At 34.8% G+C, this 19841-nt stretch overlaps 3 protein-coding genes across 4 annotated transcripts; 2 read left to right on the forward strand and 1 right to left on the reverse strand.

Moving 5' to 3' along the window:
• Positions 1 to 669: 669 nt before the first annotated feature.
• On the reverse strand, positions 670 to 1584 carry LOC141595742 (hydroxyproline O-galactosyltransferase GALT3-like). The gene has a single exon (XM_074415708.1). It carries the CDS (start codon positions 1582 to 1584, stop codon positions 670 to 672), a length of 915 nt encoding a protein of 304 aa, XP_074271809.1.
• A 3309-nt stretch (positions 1585 to 4893) lies between these two features.
• LOC141595861 (cytosolic sulfotransferase 5-like) lies at positions 4894 to 5976 on the forward strand. Its single transcript, XM_074415810.1, has one exon. The coding sequence runs from the start codon at positions 4896 to 4898 to the stop codon at positions 5907 to 5909; it is 1014 nt and encodes a 337-aa protein (XP_074271911.1). The 5' UTR covers positions 4894 to 4895; the 3' UTR covers positions 5910 to 5976.
• A 762-nt stretch (positions 5977 to 6738) lies between these two features.
• LOC141597316 (uncharacterized) lies at positions 6739 to 12735 on the forward strand. 2 transcript variants are annotated; one of them, XM_074417731.1, is made up of 7 exons: positions 6739 to 7167; positions 7610 to 7742; positions 9329 to 9432; positions 9822 to 9966; positions 10082 to 10219; positions 10734 to 12235; positions 12469 to 12735. In XM_074417731.1, the coding sequence occupies exons 1-6, from the start codon at positions 7124 to 7126 to the stop codon at positions 12219 to 12221; spliced, it is 2052 nt and encodes a 683-aa protein (XP_074273832.1). In that variant the 5' UTR covers positions 6739 to 7123; the 3' UTR covers positions 12222 to 12235; positions 12469 to 12735. The 2 variants fall into 2 exon arrangements, with proteins under 2 accessions (XP_074273832.1, XP_074273833.1); XM_074417732.1 differs by having other exon boundaries at positions 6863 to 7167; positions 12473 to 12735.
• The last annotated feature ends 7106 nt before the right edge of the window (positions 12736 to 19841 follow it).

Consider the following 19841-nt stretch of genomic DNA (forward strand, 5'->3'; position numbering starts at 1 on the left):
GACGCAAAATGTTCTAACCCAAACCCGACCCGAAAGGGTAAGATATCCAACATGACCCAACCCAGCATGACCCAGTGCAAACTCGAACCGACTGACCCGATACTCCGATAGGCACCTCTACTCAAACCTCACGAGGGACGACAACTCACACTTGATTCAATGGTTTATTGCCTTCTTAGCCCACTTGTATGTAAATATAAAGGCTCAACAGATAATCTCTGTTAGAAAAGTACTCGTCAACACATGTACACAATAATGCGCCGTACCACCAACGGGGGCAACCGATATACTAGCTAAAAACTTGTTGAAGTTGTATTAAAGAAGGAACGTGTTGTTTTACGTACGGATTTACTCTTTCTTATACGTTTTTTGTAATTATATATTCTCATTTTACTTATGCTCATCCAATTGACATATATTTTTGTATATCAACAAACAAAAAGTAGTATTACGAAATTATTAATATAAAACAGAGAATTAGATATCACATTATTGTGAAAATGTCGACAAGGACTATAATTGTTTAGTCAATTTAACAAATACTTTGTTAATTTTATTTTCTTTTAATACTAGCGGGTTACCCGGCTTGATTGAAACAAAGGAGGACACAAAATTAGGACTGAACAAGCAGGTGAGCCTTAGTTTACTTGGCCTATGGCCAAATTTTTCTTACTTAGCCCGGCCTATGTCCGACCTAAAATTCTTGGTGACGTTGAAATACTCCAATGTGCGTATCCATCTCTCTTGTGTCTTCAAATTATGAACGGCTATTGTATTCGGCCACAATTCATGGCCGTACCTAGTTGGTGGGTCGGGGTAATTGTACATCGACCACTTAACACTAAACCTGTTTTTGGCTCGACCTCCCCTTCTGAGCCACTCCCCAAAAACCTTATCTTCCGGCCCTCTAAGATGGTTCTTAGGTATATCCGACTTTTTTATCCATTCAACTAGGTCCCACGAGACCAGATATCCCATTCCGGACATATAGTGAGTAAATGGGTCCAAAGTCGGGTCAGGAATAACATACCCGTAGTACAAATCATCCCTAGGCAACAACCTTAAGGACTTGACCAAATTATCGAGCCTAATATAAGTATCATCATCGGTCTTCATGACATAATGATAAGGTGGTCGAGGACTACCTTGGCCACTAGTACCAAATATAGTCGGAAGACTTGAGAAATAAGTGTAAGTCTTACCTTCATTCAAATTCTCCTTACAATTAAGAATTATGATATCATTGTAACTCATAATCTCTAATTTCACTAATACATTGTCTTCTTTGTTTGTTATATTGCATAACACAAACCTTACGTCGACTTTAGCACCTTCTTGTCGTTGTAACCCATAAATCATTCGTAGGTTGTGTCGTTTGTAGTGTTGTTCCGGCATTGTTAGGATTCCAATGAGTATTCTAATGTCATTCAACGATGGAGACTTGGTGAAAGTGTGTATATTTGATTGCAATGAGAGCTTGGAAACTCTTATTTCACTAATTAAAGTGAAGGTGACAAAAAACAAGAAGAATGAGAAAGAAAGAATGATCAATTTTCGGACATTGTTTCTATGGTTTGTAGTCATTGTAGTACCTTCTCATAAGTGTAGTAGATGTGATTATATATAGTGTGAATAAATAAAAAGGGTAACTTTGTTTGTCTTTAAATTGATATTGCTATATGTGGAGTAATATATACTCCTATTTAGTAAAAAACTAGGTTGAAAGGCCGTGCGTTGCAACGGATAATTAACTTGGTTATAATGAAAAAAAATGTTATAAAACTTTAATGTTTACATCTAATCATTTGTTTACATATAATTAAAATATCTCTTTCAAAGAAAATAAATGATAAATACATAAACTCCTTACAACATTTTTTTCATTTTAACCAATACTTAAAACAATATTTTTTTCAAAGAAAATAAATGGTACGGAGTAATTAACTTTATTTGTCTTTAAAATGATATTTTTATGTGTGAAGTAATATATACTCCTATTTAGTAAAAATAGGTTCAAACAATACTTAAAACAATATTAGCGACATTGCAACAATACGAAATACAAGTACAATAAAAAAACATGACAAATTTGAAGTTCAAGTGTATGTCTTGTGAGTTGTGACATCATATTTTAAAAATCAACAACGATCGTGATGAGAAAATTATATCTAAAATAAAATTCATAAGAATAGAGATTTTGTTTCTAGCAAAATAGAGATCGGTACTATTTAATTTCTATTTTAAGTTTTTTATATAGTTAAATATGTAAATTTTGGTTTAAATATTACACCGTTCAATTTAAGAATCACTAGTCAAATGTTACTTTAACAAATTAGTACCTTCAAGAAACTTATAACACAACATTATTACTATGATAGTACTCGTTATAATTAAAACAATTTTTTTTAGTATGGAAACTCAAATCTTTGTAGTTTTGTTCAATCCTCACATTGAGAGTTTAATTAGACGCAACTTACTGAATATTTTTTTTATCCTAAAAAGTTTTAAGTTTAAGGTTAGGCTATATCCAGTCCAAAGAAAGGGCAGACCACCAACCTCTTTGAAGAATTAGGGCGCGTTTAATTTATCAAAGGGAAAGAGAATAGAATCGAGAAAGGGAAAGAGAGGGAAGTGAATGGGATTCACCACAAATTTCCCACTTTATTTGGTTAGTTCATAGGAATAAAACTAACACCAACAAACACTCATTTTATATTCAACCACCGTCCACCAACCCACCACTACCAAAGGCCAAGACTACCTCTGCCTATCACCCTCAACAACCCGACCTCTGAAGTGAAGGGGTAACACTACTACCATCGTCGACGCTTTCTTACAAAACCACTGTATACATCTCGGCCTCCATTTATTTTAAGACGTCCCTATGATAGGCCCATCCATTGGGTCAATTGAATTTAAATAAAATACTTTCCATGCTTCTGAGATTTTGTGCGAATTGTGTTCATCGTAGCATAAATTGTCCAAATTATACATTCAATGGACTCATCTAATAAAACTATATCTAAACTTTGAAAGAATTTCGATCTTTTGCGATTTTTTGACAATAAAATGGTTGAATTATAAGGTACCCTTTCTCCAATGCTTCAAATTCAAAATCATTTTTCGTCTTAGTTTTTTAGGATTCTTCAAAAATCAACCTCATCTAGTTCAAAAGTTTGTGTGCATCTATTGTTTCGTTTATTGAATTGTTTTAAATAATGACACATGAATTACTTGAACAAAGATTTTTAAAGAGTTAGGCTTCATTATACAATTTTGCCTTGGGTCTCAAATGTTTAGGACCGACCCTAAATATTGACAGCATCATTTAAGAAAGGGACACTAAACAATAAAGAAGGTGAACTCTTTATCATTGGGGTCAACCCTTACTAGTAAAACTTGCTAAATATTGATTGATAGCATCATTTAAGAAAAAGAACACTAAACAATAAAATCTAGTCAATGTCTTAGCATATCGCCATAGCCTATAAGCATAAACATCGATAAATAACTTTGTTTATTGTTGTATAAGATATTAAGATACACTAATATACAATTAGAGTATTTAAATGAAACCAAATTTATACTCCACGTTACGGCTAGTGCCGCCCATGATATAGCCATGGGCCAGTATAGATGGGGTCGTGCTTTAATACTCTTCCGATCTTATTAGGCACACATTAATAATTTAAAAATGTACATATTAAAATTGAATTTTATTAAAAATGAACTATTAAATCAATTTTACAAGTTTTCACATAAAATATTTCCTAATATATTTATTTTTAAAATTATTTTACATTTATTTGATTTAAAATTAGGGTAATGCTAAATACAACCCAGTAAGTTGTATTTAAACATTAAATACCTTCTAATTTGGGTAATAATTTAGGAATTAATAATTAAATTACACATTAATCATTACAATTAATGTATATATCAAGAATTTATTTCCTCTTCTGATTTCTTAAATACAACCCACTGGGTTGTATTTATTATTACCCTTAAAATTATATTATTTTACATTTATAAATTCTCTTAATATTCATGGTTTAAGTAAACCTTACCCGTGACAAACACTTGAGTCACTGGCCCATTGGCTACCTAACCCACTTTTGTATATTCAAGCCCAACAAACATTTCTTTTGAGAAAATATTAATTTTTCATCAACTTGTTACAATAACATGAAATATTAATAACAATTTAGAACTAATGTAAGGACCATCAACGAGGAATAATGATGTCCCTCAACTAAAATGATAGCTACAAAAATGTTTAACTTTATTAAATATTTTCGAATATCCATTATATTTTTATTACTGCTACTATATTTTCAAAAGAAAATAGATTTATACCATCTTAAAAAATAATTTAAGACGGGTATATAAATATATATGAGTATTGACGGAGCCAAATTTGAAATTAATGGGTCGGAGGGATTTTGGTATTGACCTAATATAGAAAATTCGAAAATTTTAACCAAACATTTTGAAATTTAATTCTTTAACAAAACGACTACCTCTGTTATCCCCCTTAACTCCTTCATTGTATATAGAGTATGATAGTACTAAAACCCGAGTTAAAATTCATGACTTATGCCTTGTTCTTTTGGACTGAAATTGTCTGAACTAAACCGAACTAGACTTAATGGAGCTGAAGTGACTGAACTGAACTGAAGTAAAGAGTTAATTTGTGAAGAAAAAAGTTTAACTGAACTGAATTAAATTGAATGAAGCTTAACTAAAATGATATGAACTTAACTAAATAGAGTTGAATTGAACTGAAATGAGTTAGTCCAAAAGAACAGGTCTTACACATACAAGTTATGCACTCTACTATATAAGAAACAAAGAGGCATACAACTCCCATCACCAAAAAAACAACATCAACAACCATGAGTCAAAACCAAACACAAGAAAATACACTAATCCATGAAGATGAAGTTAATCATCTTATGCAATGCCTTCCAAAAGCTTCAACCATGAACAATCAACTTGAACTAATAAACTACCAAGACACTTGGTACGCATCCGACTCGAAGTTCTTAAGAAGTATCCTTATGTTTCAAAGACATTTCGTGCCTAGAGACACCGATCTCATTATCGCAAGCAGCCCAAAAACCGGTACCACTTGGTTAAAATCTTTACTCTATGCAATTGTAACACGAGACGAGTATCCGATTAAGCAAACCCCTTTGCTTAATTATCATCCACATGAATTAGTTTATCGACTAGAGAACGATATTTATGGCAATGCCTTTGAATTTCCTCGTCCTAACCATCTTAACGACCTTCCTTCACCAAGACTTTTTCACACTCACTTACCATTTACGGGTCTACCCGAGTCAATAATCGAATCCAAGTGTCGTATTGTATACATTAGTCGAAACCCGTTTGATACATTTGTTTCTCTATGGTTCTTTCAAACCAAAGCAATGAAACTTATGGATGAAAATTTCAATAGTCCTAGTATGGAGGACTACTTTGAGGATTTTTGCAATGGGTTGGTCCCACATGGTCCCTTTTTTGAGCATATAAATGGGTATTGGGACCGGAGTTTGGAGGATCCGAATAAGGTGTTGTTTCTGAAGTACGAGGATTTGAAAGACGATCCTAGGTCTCATGTTAAGAGGTTGGCTGAATTTATTGGTATGCCATTTTCTAGTGAAGAGGAAAATGAAGGTGTTTTAGATGGTATAATTGAGTTTTGTAGTATTAAAAATCTTAAGGAATTGGAGGTAAATAAAAATGGAGTATTAAGCAAGTATTTTGAAAAGTCAAGCTTCTTTAGGAATGGGAATGTTGGGGATTGGGCACAATATTTTACACCTTCCATGGTTAAGAAAATGAATGAATTGATTGAACAAAAGTTTGTGAGCAATGGGTTATTCTTTCAAGTGAATCCTTAACCCTTTTGACTTGATTGTTAAAGAGATTTGAGGTTATTGTGACTATACTTAAGTTATTGAGTGTATTTATGGTGTAATGTTGTGTTAAGATGTGTGATTAAAATAAAATCAAAAATTAAAACCTATTTTAATGTTACGATTTCAACTATAGTTTGATATTAAGCACCGAGTACATATTATTCAATTCGAGTTGTTAAAAAGGGGTTCCTTGTTCTTGTTGTTCATGTTTAAGTATTGAACGTCTAAACTGTCAAAATGGTTGTATATCATCGAATGTCGAGGTTGATTTTTGAAATCTGATTCCATAGTAAAAGAAATTTAATACTGTGATATAACTTCAATCAAAATTGGCCTGATGTGACAAAAACTCAACACATTTGAAAATGGACCATTGATTTAACTTACTAATGAACAAGGGCATACTCAAGATTTGATGTTAGGGACACTTTAAACTTGAATTCTCTACTAACAGAGTAGTTCAAATTTTTCAATTGTTCGGGAGTAACAACTGCCCCTTCTAACCCACTAATAATAATCCAATTTTTTTAAGCTTAAAACATAGTAAATTACAACCACCGAATTGAAACTTGTTTCAGATCCGATCAAACTCAAAGTTTCAAACCCAATAATTCAAGATAACCTGATCCAACAAACCATCAATTTTAGCTAAAATAAAATGAGTTTCTAAGGGCACATATTAAGAAACTAATTAAAAAAAACGTTTGCAAGAATATTTCAGTAGTTATGATAAATGTTAGTTTGTACATAAATTTTGACAATAAATTATTACAAATATTTCTTTAAATAACTTATTCACATATGCCATAGCACAAATATTAGAAAAACCGTAAAAATAAAAAGTGGAATATTACGCCGTATGTCAGTTTGAAACACTAAAACCTCAGACTACCGTACAAAAAAAACACAAAAATAGTCAAAATTTAGTCTTCAACAACGCAGCCAACATTTACAACACAGAAAATAGAGAAAGAGACAGTGATTTTCAAGCTACTTGCCTCTACTACTACTACTAAACCAAAACAACAACATTTCCACTACTAAAAAAAACGTTTAATTCTTCTTAATTTCTTCATGTAATACTTATCAATCCAACTCATTTCAACTCCAGCTTCCTCGATACGTTTCTATCCAAACTCTCCGTTTCATCGCTTTCTCTCCTGATTACGACGTCGTTTCTGATAGCGATCGCGAAGATGTTCGACGTATTGCTTGGTCGCAGTGCTTTCTATACCAAATGGTTTCCGATTTCTCTCTACTGATTTCTGTCGATTATGCGTCATTTTGTTTTGAATTTTAGTTCATTTGATTTTTGTATTGTTTTAGTGCATTTTGTTTCTAATTTTAGCTTAGTTTGATATTTGTATGATTTTTTGTGGATTGCTGTATGTTTTTTGCGTTTTTTTTATTCTAATTCAAGTTTATTTGATTTTTTGTATGATTTTTCTGCATTTTGTTTCTAATTCAAGTTAATTTGAATATTTGTATGATTTTTGTGCATTTTGTAATTCAAGTTTTTATGCTTTTCTGTCTGATTTTTGTGCATTTCGTTTCTAATTTAAGTTCGATTGATTTTTTTATCGATTTTTGTGCATTGTCTTTCTAATTTAAGTTGATTTGAATTCTGTGTGATTTTGATGCTTGCGATTAAATTTACGACGAATTTGTGCGAAAAATTACAGTAAATCGCTGATCAAGCAGACGAGAAAGCGAATCGAAGTGGTGAGACGAAAGCGAAGCGCGACGCAGAAGTTTCTACGGAAAGACATTGCTGATCTTCTTGCTAATAACCTTGATTCCACTGCTTTTGAACGAGTTAGTTCACATATATTTTTCTTATAGTATTATATTTGCCTTTTTCCTTCGTAGTCAATATCAATTTTATATTCATTTTACGTAATTTTCATTTGAACAATTTTGAATTAGGATGCTGACGAAAGTGTCAGAAAAGTCAGTTATTCTATTTTAGCTGAGTTTGTTTTGATGCAGCGAATTTGTCGGTGCTATACTGCTATCCTCAACTGATTCTTCACGTTTGATTAAAATATTCCTCGTAAGAAAGTTAAAACGTAAAGAACCGATTGAGACTGGAAAAGTAATAATTGTTGATTTATTGATTATTTTGCTGAATTTGTGCGATTGGATAATGAGAGTTGCATAGCTAGATTTTGAATTAGCATGCTGACGAAAGTGTCCGACAAGTCAGTTATAGTCTAGTACAGCTGCTTTTCATTCAATGCTGCTAAATTGTCGGTACTATGCTCTTATCCTTAATATGTCTCCGTCAAACTCAATACCGATTCTTTACGTTTGATTAAAATACTTCTCACAAAAGAATAAAAACAAGGACGGTATCACTTGCTTGAATTTGTGTGATTGGATAATGAGAGGTGCCTAGCTAGATTTTTTATGTATGTGATAAAAGCTTAAAATACGGACTATGAGATTAGTGATCGAAAGCACCGTGAAATTTGGCTTTTTTCAAGCATTTGCATATATTTAAGACTTTATTAAATTCTCTTAGAGGATATGGAATAAGACTGTTACGAAGTTTTTGTAGGTTCGTTGATGTGATATTATAGAATTTTTGTAATCTTGGTGATCGTTCCAACTTGAAAAGTATACAGTATTACGTATGGAATTGGATCAGTGAGAGGCTGAGAGTGAAGATGAGATATGATGTTTGGACTGCTAGGTTTTAGGCTAGAAATAGAAAGAAGTACCTGGAATTCTGGAAATAGACTTGTCTGACACTTTGACCTCAGAATAATAAGTTTTTTGACAGTGTGTTATGGTCTTATGGACGTAACGTAAGAGGATTAGAGCAGTGTTTTGTGTTCCGAGTTTTCCTTCCAACTTTAAAGTGTACGCAAGTTCTCTTGTAAGTCTTGTCATAGCTTATGTATCTCACTTGTTACCATAGTTGAATGAGATGCACAAGCTATTATGGGGCCGTTGCATGCGGTACAACGATCTTAGCTTACAGGAAACCAACTTCCAAGTGTAATGCATTTGAGTCATGGTAGCTAAGATTATGAATAAGTTATTCTGATACTGGATCGATCTGAAAGAGAAGAAAGTCCCAGGATAGAGACGAGTTTGACTTAAGAACCGTGCATGCTCTTTATTTCTGCAGTGAGAAATTTTAATGAGTGTGAACATAGTTGATGGTGCGGTGCAGTTTGCGAACTTCCAGTGTTTTCAACTTCATGTGTCAAAATTAATACATGAGAAAGATCGTGTTGTAGTTTGTTTGATCTATGGTTTTCCTTGTAAAGTGTTATTTTAAATGCTGCTGGCCTTTAAAGATATTGGTGAAGTTTGTAGTACCCTCTCTCATGTGCCTTTCACGCTGACGTTTCCTTGATCTGAAGTGTCGGCTTTGTTTGGTTTGGTAACAGGCAGATGGATTGATTGTAGAGCTGATTCTATCTTCATGCTATGATTTCATTGATCATGTTTGTGAAATTGTTTTGAAGCACCTTTCAGTCCTACAAAAGCTCAGGTGCCTTTTAATTTGCTTGCCCAAAGTCTCTGGCTTCATCTTCTTTCAGTTGCTCGCACATGTAATGTTATGCCGTGTTTGATCAACTGGCTCAGTCAGTCAGTTGGTCATCTGCTGAATCGGTGTAGCTTACTCAGCTTTCTCTGAACTTATGAAGTAAAATTGAGTATATTTAATATTTCTGAATGATTGATAATTGTCAAAGTATGGCAGTCAGACACTGACATAAGAAATCAAAGCTCATCATCCAAAAGACCTTGAATGTCGATGTTTGTTTGTATTGTAGAATAAATGTTTTTTCAGTTTTGCTTGCATGGTGGTCATCAGAGTTCTCTGTTTTCATGTATAACACAGAGTATCTGATATATAAATTTCATTGCTGGAAACAGGGACTGTCCTGAGGACTGCAGGGAGGCTGTGGCATCCTTAATGTTCGCTGCCGCCAGATTTTCTGATTTACCCGAGCTTCGCGATCTTAGAAACTTATTACAGGAAAGATATGGAAGCTCTCTGGAACTCTATGTAAACCAAAAGGTATATATATTCATGTGTTTGACTTGAATTAGCGTAACGAGTGCATGTCCATGTATTACGTTTCAAAGGTTTACTTCTATTATTCATTTCTGATTTCTGTGCTTTTTCATTGCAGCTAGTGGAGAATATATCAGCTAAACCGCCTTCTGAGGAGAACAAGCTCCAGTTGTTGCGAGATATAGCATTGGAATTTTCAGTAAGTTGGGACAGCAGGAGCTTTGAAGAGAGGATGTCTAATTCTGCTATGGAGAAGGTAACTCCACTCTTCTTCAAACATCCAAAGGAAATATACTCGAGAGATCTGTGTCAGACTCATACTGAACTAACCTGAATGACGGACTTGAAACCAATATACCTGGAAATGACACAGTTTTCCGAGATGGTTAACTTTAAATATGTACTTCAAACGTCTTCTACACAGATGAAACAAAAACTTAATAAACACAACCCAAAATGACCAACATGGACTAGATTGACCTAACTATAAACTGAAAATGACCCCATTAGAACTGATACATGCACAAAATAACTCGATAATACCAAACCTGAATACAAATTGGCCTGACTCGACCCCCAAAGTAACCTTAACCAAACTCACTGACCCGTAAGTGACCTGAATGACGCATTTTTTATCTTCCTCCATCTCTGTCTCATTTCCAATGTACTTTGCCAGTTTGCCTTATAGTGTTAATATAGATGTGGTCTCCGACTCTCCTCTGAACAGCGCTCTTTATTCCTATGACTTTCTGTATGAATGTATTATGCAGAACCTAAAGCCCAGTCTCAGTTCTCCCATTGTGGCTAAGAATAAAATCGCAACACCTCTTGCTGAAGTAACTATTCAAAAGACGGTCAGAGATGAACCTATTCTTCGAAATGTGGAAGGAGAGTTGAATGGCACACACCAACTCCAAACTCAGAGAGACAGTGTACATGGCAGAAAAGATGATCTGAAGCGTAATACATCTCAACCTATTAATCGAAATATGGAAGGAGAGTTAAATGGCACACACCAACTCCAGACTCAGAGAGCCAGTGTACATGGCAGAAAAGATGATCTGAAGCGTAATACATCTCAACCTATTCATCGAAATATGGAAGGAGAGTTAAATGGCACACACCAACTCCAGACTCAGAGAGACGGTGTACATGGCAGAAAAGATGATCTGAAGCATAATATATCTCAAAAATCGGAGTCCGAGAGTAATAAGCACAAGCCACCTTCTTACAGTGACGAGCCAATCAATAAAGTAGAGGACCATTCCATTTCTTTTCAAAGGATAACAGTATTGCCTGGGGTACGCAATTCGGATAAAGTTACCAGTATTAAAGATGGAATTCAGATTAACCCTTCAACCATGTCTCAACAAAAATCAGAATCACGGCCTACTAGTTATGGTATAAATTCACTGTCTCCTTTAAATAAAGAACTTTCTGAAAAAAATCATGCAAAATCTATGAGAAAGGGGCAAGTTGATGTGACAGATGGCCCAAAAACGAATTTCAGAGGAGGCGTTCCACCTCCATATATGAAACCAAGAAACAACAAGAACAAAACTGATGGTCACAGAGAAGACGGTGAAACATTAACCCTCAATCCAGGCAATGGCAATAGAGCAGAGAAGCTCCAGACAAAAGCAGATATTTCAGATCGCCTGGTTGGGAGGAGTAATTTAGAAAACGAGGATGGCCAGACCTGCGTTACAGAAATTTACTACAAGGGCGAGACCAATGCTGATTTCACCCCTCGAAGAAGATCACATAGGAGGAAACATTCGAAATCTTCTTCCACTCAGGACATAGAAGTCAATAGTGACGAAAGGGTTCTTCGACGAGTTTCTACTAGCAGAAGGAGACACGAATCACAAATGGGATTGCAAAGCGTGGTTGGTAATGATGATGATCCTTACCAGAGGGAGGAAGAAGAGGAAAAGAATCTTGACAAGTTGTTACTCCGCTACAGCAAGAAGCCCTCCTCGGGCGATCCAGGAAAGTCAAGGAGAAAAGATAATGCCAGCAAATCTCAGCATCATAAAGCCGTAGATGGAGCCCACCTGGATGAGGATTCAACACCAACAACATCTAGGTCGGTTTCTCTTCCGTCTAAACAAGTGACTGAAACCAAGCTTGAGAAGGAGTTTACCCGTGCAGCTTCTTTTCAGCCAGACACGCCTGCAAAGCATGTGCATCCCAAGCTTCCCGACTATGATGATTTAGCTGCAAGATTTGCTGCCTTAAGAGCGGCTAAAAGCTGAAAGCTGGACATTCGGTAATTGACTTAATTATACAAACACTTCATAAGGGACTGCTTTTATGCATACAACCAAATCATAAATGTATTTCTCATTTGTTTATAGGGTTAATGGCTTGGCAGAATACATACAACTGTTTCATACAAATGTCCTGTTGCCATAAAATATCTCGACGACATTTCTATATGTTTTTTCTAATTAGTTTGCTCCTTTTGCATGAGAAGCTGAAGAATTGCTCTCTTCTTTCTAGGTAGGCTACGCTGAAACAACTGATCCAGGACAAGAATTATTCATTGAACCGGCTTCAGAATCAACATGACACCATGCATCGGTGAGCATACTACTACTACACGTATGATACTCTACTGTAAGACGTTATCATGAATCATTATGTCATACATAGGCAATATCCGTGAGCATACTACTCTTGTGCTACTCGCTTATATAATTGTGGCCATATGTGCAACCTTCCTATACTTGTTGCCGATTAGAATGAAAGATTTATTGCCAGAATAAACTCCAATTAAGTTTTGTATTGTTAAGACTAATACACTCCTCGTCTCCTCTACCCTTCGTCTTTAACAAGATAGCAACATGCCAAACCCCGTTATATGCGTGAACCGTGAATAGCATCCATATGGTCTAGACCTTAAACATTGTTTGTCAAGTGTGTTTAATTGTTTTGCATTTTGCACTTTCATTTGGGCGTCCATTTGGTCAGTTGTCTGTGCTTGTTTTGAACAGGGGGACTTTGCCCCCCGCCCCCTAATCAATTAATTCGATTTTTTCCCCAGTATACCGTACTCCATCAGTAGTTCGTCCTCCTGACAATTTTCGCCCCCTCTAGGCAAATCCTGGCTCCGCCAATGGTTAGTCTGTGTCGTTAGGTGGAGGTGGTGTTGGTTATTGAATTTGGTTTTTTCCAAAATTTTCCAAATTTGTTGCTTTTGCAATTTCGTTTCTAGTCAATGTCAAAATTCTTTTGTTTTAGTAATGTTGAAAAAATAAAATAAATGGTAAATTTGGGTTGGACAAAATTTACTCGTATATAGCAAAGTGGGGTTATTACACTTTGTGTGGTGTTTTTATAAGAGACACGTCATTGGAAGTTGCGTGTCTTGATTTAGCAAAGACGCGAAAAAACAAAAGAACATAACATGGGAGGATCGCTTGTTTCCCTATCAAGCCACTCGGAATGGTGTGTTTCTTCCAAACTCATTTTACTAGATAAGTTTCATTCGACCTTATTGTGCTAATTATTTAAAATTTCGTTATTGTATGCATATAGCGATTGCATATAGCCATAGGTCACTATCGATTATTTGCTACTGTGGGTCTGTGGTTAAGTTATTAAGAGCAATCTTGTTTAGTACGGATGCATTAGTTTTATACTTAAAATGAGTCAAGTAAAAAGGTGAGACATAAATAAAATGCTTAAGAATTAGCAAAAAGTTTACACTATTTTAACTAAATAACATATTCCGTATAATTTACATGTAACTCGTATTAAGTTCAAGACGGTTATAATTTACTTGCCTTTCTGAACCAAATTTAGTTTCCAAAATCTTGAGTTATTGTTTGTAACTTCTTCTACCCTGTAATAAATTAAAATTAAAATTAAGGATGATTGTGATACTTTGGGTCACTATCTGCGGTCTCTTTCTCAGCTGCCATCTGTCTTCTTTTCAGCATAAAATAAGCAAATGTATACACCGGCACACCTTTCAATGTCGGCATATGTGCTCATCCACATATGGAAAAACCTTAAACAAGCCACCATCTATGTTGCTCGGACTTGTTTAGAAGTGTCTGACACGTATGCATGTCCACTGTCCAAGTATCAAACTCGACTATTTTTATGAAAAATATACATATTTTGACTTAAAATGAGGTGTCTGATATCGGATACGTGAGATACTTAAAATAGTCCGAGTAACATAGGCCACCATTACTTGTTATAATTGATTTGTTCATACGGATAAATTCTAGTTAAAATTTATAGAACCTGTTTAGCCTTATCGATTAAGACGGAGTTATAACATTAAGACGGAAGTATAATGTTAAGTTATAGTTTCAAATCTTCTTTTAATTACAACTGAGGATTTAGGATTGATTGTAACTCAATCAGAGGCTCAGGTTGAGATCCGAGAATGCAACAGTATTAAAATTCAAGCGGAAAACTATATGAGTATAATCCTACTGTCTAACACAGTCTGAATTCAGAATAACCTGATAGTGAAAGATAATAAAATTATTCTGCTACACCAACTAAATCTATACTCTGTATAAAATATAAATCAACAAAATTTAAAGTGCTGAATTCTTTTTTAATTTCGTTTTACTTAACATGATCTTTTTAGTTTACTCCAATTATAAGAAGAAAATGAATAAAAAATCTTGTATCTAACATAACCAATTCCTCTCATTCTGTCTCTCGGTGTTTGTGGTTAGACAAAGGTAAACAAATAACTGAGGCCGAGTACTAATAATAATAATAATAATCACAAAATAGGTTGAAATACCATTCATATCATAATTTGCTATTTTTCATAAACTAAAGGAGTACATATATAATTATAGTATAAGTTACACAAAGACTTTCCTTACAGAATTTGCTCTTATAGTATAACTATACTCTTACAGTCTTACCTAGGACTCAATTTCATCTTGCACCATTCATACTCTGCATGATGAAACCGGCATCGAAACGAACCTGGATGACTTGTTGGTGAGCAAAGACATAGTTTTCTACCATCACTGCCGGCCGCCGCCCTGTTTGCCGTCGCTTGTGGTTGACGTAAAGGGGGAGCGACGGTGAGAGGCGGCGGCCGGATGTAGAACCTCCTTGTCATACCCCTTGTTGATAGTCCCTCAAGACTGGGGAGTGAAAATCTTGTTTGGTGGCACATTGTTTTGCGTAGTGCTCTTTTTTTTTTTTTTTTTAGTTGGGCAAGGGAATATGTTCTGTTTGTGAAATGGTTTATATAATAAGGTGGGAATAGGGGAAAAAAATAGTGTGGGGTAAAAGAAAGAATCAAGTAAAGAGGAGTGGGGACTCTAACGAAACTATGGAGCAATTGTGAGGAAAAAAATTGAATTTTTTTGTTAAAATGTTTTATTTTCTAAAATTTCGCCAAAAATTATAAACCCTTGTTCCGTCAGTTAAATTCAGAAAAGGTAAGCTTATATGAGTTTAGTTTAGATTCTATATATGTTCAGAATACTTAAAGCTTTTATAAGTTTAAATCAACTTCAGGTAAGTTCAGCTCGAAAAAGTTCAGCTCTTATAAATTAAGTTTACAAATATTAAGTCGGAAAGAACATGGCCTAACTCTTGAATACTATCTCAAGACTATAATAATTAAGTTAAATGACATTTGTAAGGCCGTGATATCGTAACAAGAATGCTTTCGTGTTTGAGAGTTCTTGTTACGGCTTCAAGTAACTCACGGAAATAACTGATTTTGGATCAAGTTTTAAACCGAGATTTAGTTCCATAAAGCGGATAACTTCTTTGAGATTTTAGTACCTAGATGATGTGTACAATCTTGTCGTTTGGAGAGTGCTTTAAAAGTTGGAGGTGGAAGTTACGAGTTGATGACTATGAATGTTGTCAGTGGCTGCGTCTTTTCTCGTTTTTTGTCTATATTTCACGAGGTTTGGACATCTTCCTAAAATGATTAAGTCATATTTTGGGCAAAGTATTGCTGTTGAATGTGACTAATGCACAAATTGTTATTCTCATTGTGGAGATAACGCCAATTTGAGTTTTCTTTTCTGTTGTTTGGCAACTAAATTATTATCTTCTGATCTGTCAAACTTATAAAGGAGGAATGGTTTCATGGGAACCTAAGAGATGGGCCACGTGCTGCTTGTTGCTTTCCATATTATCTCATCTTTCAATTACTTTCTTAGATGATCATATCCGTTTTAAGTGTAAATCGGATTAAATAGTACTCCTAGTATATAGTCATATAGACTGGTGGGAGAGAAAAAGGATTGTTGCGTATTTCCTGGTCATTCTAATTTTTATCTCATCCGTTTTATCATTTATCTCATCTTTATTCCCTAGCGTACGCTTAACATTAGAATATGGATAATTGGGTACGATACCCAAATTCTCCATTTTAAGCCAAAATATGCATATCTTTAATAAAGAGAGGCGAGTCACAATTGGAGAAGCATTTGTGTCGGATGCGCTTAGACGAGTTTAAATAACATGGCTTGTCAATTTTTTACTTTGGAATTTGGATGATTCAGATGAGGGATTAACAAGTGATGTTGGATTTAATTATGGCCAAGTTTAATCTTAATCTTACCATAGATTAAAACCCTGTTCTTTTAGACTGAAAGTTACTTAATTTCAGTTCACTTCAGATCTTATAAGTTCAGTTCAGTTCAGATCCTATAAGTTCAGTTTAGTTTAGATCCAATAAGTTCAGTTTAGATCCTATAAGTTCAGTTCAGTTCAGATCCTATAAGTTCAGTTCAGTTCAGATCCTATAAATTCAGTTCAGATCTTATAAGTTCAGTTCAGAAAAATTCAGATCTTATAAATTTAGTTCAGAAAAGCTATATACAAAGTATTATTTTTAAAGACTGATACAAAAATATTTGACATTAATTATTCGATACATACATTACTCCCTCCATACCACACCACACCAATGGTAACATTGAGAATCTTGACACTATTCATGGTTGTAGGGAATTTTCGATATTATTCTTAATCTATAATACAAAATATAGTCATGTGAGATCTTGTTTAAATTATCGTCATGAATGCTACTCCCTCCCATCCAGACCAAAGGTTACAGTTGCTTTTTGGCACTATTCATGGTCGTAGGGAATCTTTGATATTATTCTTAATCTATAAGACAAAATATAGTCATGTGAGATCTTGTTTGATTTATCGTCATGAATGCTATAAGAATATCAAATTTTTATAATTTTTAATAATGTATAACTAAAGATATGCACGTTATAAAACGTGCCTCGACAAGTGTGATAAAGCAACTGTAACCTTTGGTCTGGATGAGAGGAAGTATAAGAATATCAAATTTTTATAATTTTTAATAATGTGTAACTAAAGATATTCACGTTGCAAAACGTGTCTCGACAAGTGTGAAAAAGTCAATGTTACCATTGGTGTGGTATGGAAGGAGTATTATTAAAAAAAAAAAAATCACTCCTCTCATTAATAATTTCAGCGTCACAATAGATTTGGGCATGTTTGATAAAAAGCGTAATAAGGTCGTGTATTAGGTACGAAACAACATAGTCAAAAATATTTGGCGAGGCAATGGATCCGTTGTTGAGAGTGATAGTGAAGATGAAAGTGACGAGGATTATGATAATATGGAAATAAATGGTTAGAAAAAAAAGATATAATATGTGATTTATTTGTTATCGTAATGTAATCGTAGTATAATAAATGAACAAACCAATGCATATAAAGCGGAAAAATGTTATTATTTTACCTTGTGTTTTAGACTATAATTTTTTTATTTTTATCAATGTTCTCTCTTGGCAAGTAGTAATAGTAATAGTAATAGTAAAGTAATAGTAATAGTAATAATAATAGTTAAGTTAAATAAAATAAAATAAAATTAAGTTAAGTTTGGCTCCTATAAGTTTAGTTCAGTTCAGTTCAGTTCAGTTTAAATCTTATAAGTTCAGTTCAGTTCAGATCCTATAAGTTTAGTTCAGTTCAGATCCTATAAGTTCAGATCAGTTCAGATCCTATAAGTTCAGTTTTGTTCAGTTCAAATCCTATAAATTCAGTTCAGTTCAGATCAAATTCGTTTCAGTCCAAAAGAACAGGGCCTAAGATTCATTAAAGAATTTACAATACTAATCTTGTGATAAAAAAAAAAAAGATTCACTGCAGAATTAGCCTAAAGACAGCCTTGGCCTGCCATCATCAAGAGAGTAACTCATTCACAAAGCCCTACAAATAAGCCCAATAACACAGAGTAGTTAAGTACCCCTCCCATTCACTATAACGTTCTCATATCATATGGGCACAATACTTTAGGAAAATTATAAAAAATGAGGAAAGGGTTGGGTGGGGTTTGGTGATAAAAGATGATATAGGACCATTTTGCACTCTTTTTCCCTCTATTTTCATGCATATTCAACCCCATTTAAGGCGGTTTTGTACCCCCTTTACTCTCGTTTCTAGTCCCGATTCCCTTTACTATGACACTTTGGCCCCCTTGCAGAAATTGAGGCGGGAACGGGCGAAACGAAGCTAGAAAGACGGGATTTCTAAGCTATGCATGAAAGATGAAGGGAATTATGCTGAGGAGTACCCTCAGCCGGTAGGCCGGCAGCCGGCTAGCCGGCTGGGAGTACATTTACAAGGAAATGAAGGAAGAAGTATGAAGAAGCATCCCAGTAGGTGGCCGGCGGCCGCTAACCGGCTGGAAGACACTATGAGCTTGAAGACAAAGAAAATGAGGAATGTTACAGAAAACTCCTGCGGTCAAATGACCTATGAAGCAACTGGGAGTCCCTCCAAAAGGCCAAAAGTCAAGATTGAAGTCAAGGATGCCCCAGCCGGTCAGTGACCGGCGGCCGGTTGACCGGCCGTGCACACCTGATGACCTCCAAAACTCGTTCAAAGTTCCAGAGATCTCCCACCGGCCAAAGCACCGGCGGCGGGGTGACCGGGGAGTGCATATACGTGTTTCAAAGCCCATTTCCAATTTCTGTCCTAATCCTTGTGTAACCTATAAATACCCTCTCTTAAACCCTTTTGTACACACAACCCTAGATCTAAGAATATTTCCCTTTCAAGTTTAAAACTTTGCTAATCCTTTTGCTAATCATTCCTTAATTAGAGTAGTAATTCAATCAATTTGTGATTGAATTTGGGTTGTAAGAAGAAGATTGAAAGTTTATACTTATTTATTCTATCATTCTTCCTTTCTTGCTTCTTGATTGGTATTATTTCTTTCCTTATTTCCATTTGTTTACATTTTGTTCTTCCTTCAAGTTTATTTGATTGTTTATGTTAAAATTGTTGTTGTTGTTTGTTTGTTGTTCTTGTTTTCATCATTGTTCATCTTTTCATTATTCATCTTTGCTTTGATTCTCTTTCATTTGTTCATCCTTGGTTAGTTGTCCTCAAAGACTTAATCTTTGAGTGGATTTGGTTAAAGATTGTGTCTTTTAGTTTAATAAACCTTGTTATTAGATTAATATCACTTTTCCTCTTAATTATTGTTGATTTGTTGCATGCTTAGTAGTAAGATTTATCTCCTCACCATGTTTGTGACCAAAGTTTCCATCTTTATTGTTTATTTTGCAATTAGAACCATGATTAGTGAGTAGTCTCCTTCTAGGACTCGGTTTGGCCCGATATGGGTAATTTCACTAATTAATTGTCAATAAGGCTAATTTGTGGGGAAAATTGGTTAGGGTAGTCTTGGGGAATTTTCATGCTTAAGGTTTGGTTTCCGGGTAGTGTCGGCTTTTGACCCTTGCCACACCAACGGAAGTTGGTTAGGTTGTTAGTCGAGTATTTGGGGACCGACCCTTGTCACCAACTAAGGTTGAGACCTAAGGGAGAACCGAGGGAGGGTGCCCCTAGGCTAGTGTTTGAAATCGACCTCCCGG

This window comes from Silene latifolia, chromosome 8 (genome assembly GCF_048544455.1).
Source record: "Silene latifolia isolate original U9 population chromosome 8, ASM4854445v1, whole genome shotgun sequence".
In the NCBI taxonomy this organism is placed as follows: Eukaryota; Viridiplantae; Streptophyta; class Magnoliopsida; order Caryophyllales; family Caryophyllaceae; genus Silene; species Silene latifolia.

Bases quoted from the DNA above. Each gene is read 5' to 3' on its own strand.
- LOC141595861 (XM_074415810.1), top strand. From the start codon at position 4,896: ATGAGTCAAAACCAAACACAAGAAAATACACTAATCCATGAAGATGAA.
- LOC141595742 (XM_074415708.1), bottom strand. From the start codon at position 1,584: ATGACTACAAACCATAGAAACAATGTCCGAAAATTGATCATTCTTTCT.
- LOC141597316 (XM_074417731.1), top strand. From the start codon at position 7,124: ATGTTCGACGTATTGCTTGGTCGCAGTGCTTTCTATACCAAATG. The intron at 7,743-9,328 runs GTTAGTTCACAT...GTTTGGTAACAG, and splicing joins ATTCCACTGCTTTTGAACGA to GCAGATGGATTGATTGTAGA. The intron at 9,433-9,821 runs GTGCCTTTTAAT...TGCTGGAAACAG, and splicing joins TCAGTCCTACAAAAGCTCAG to GGACTGTCCTGAGGACTGCA.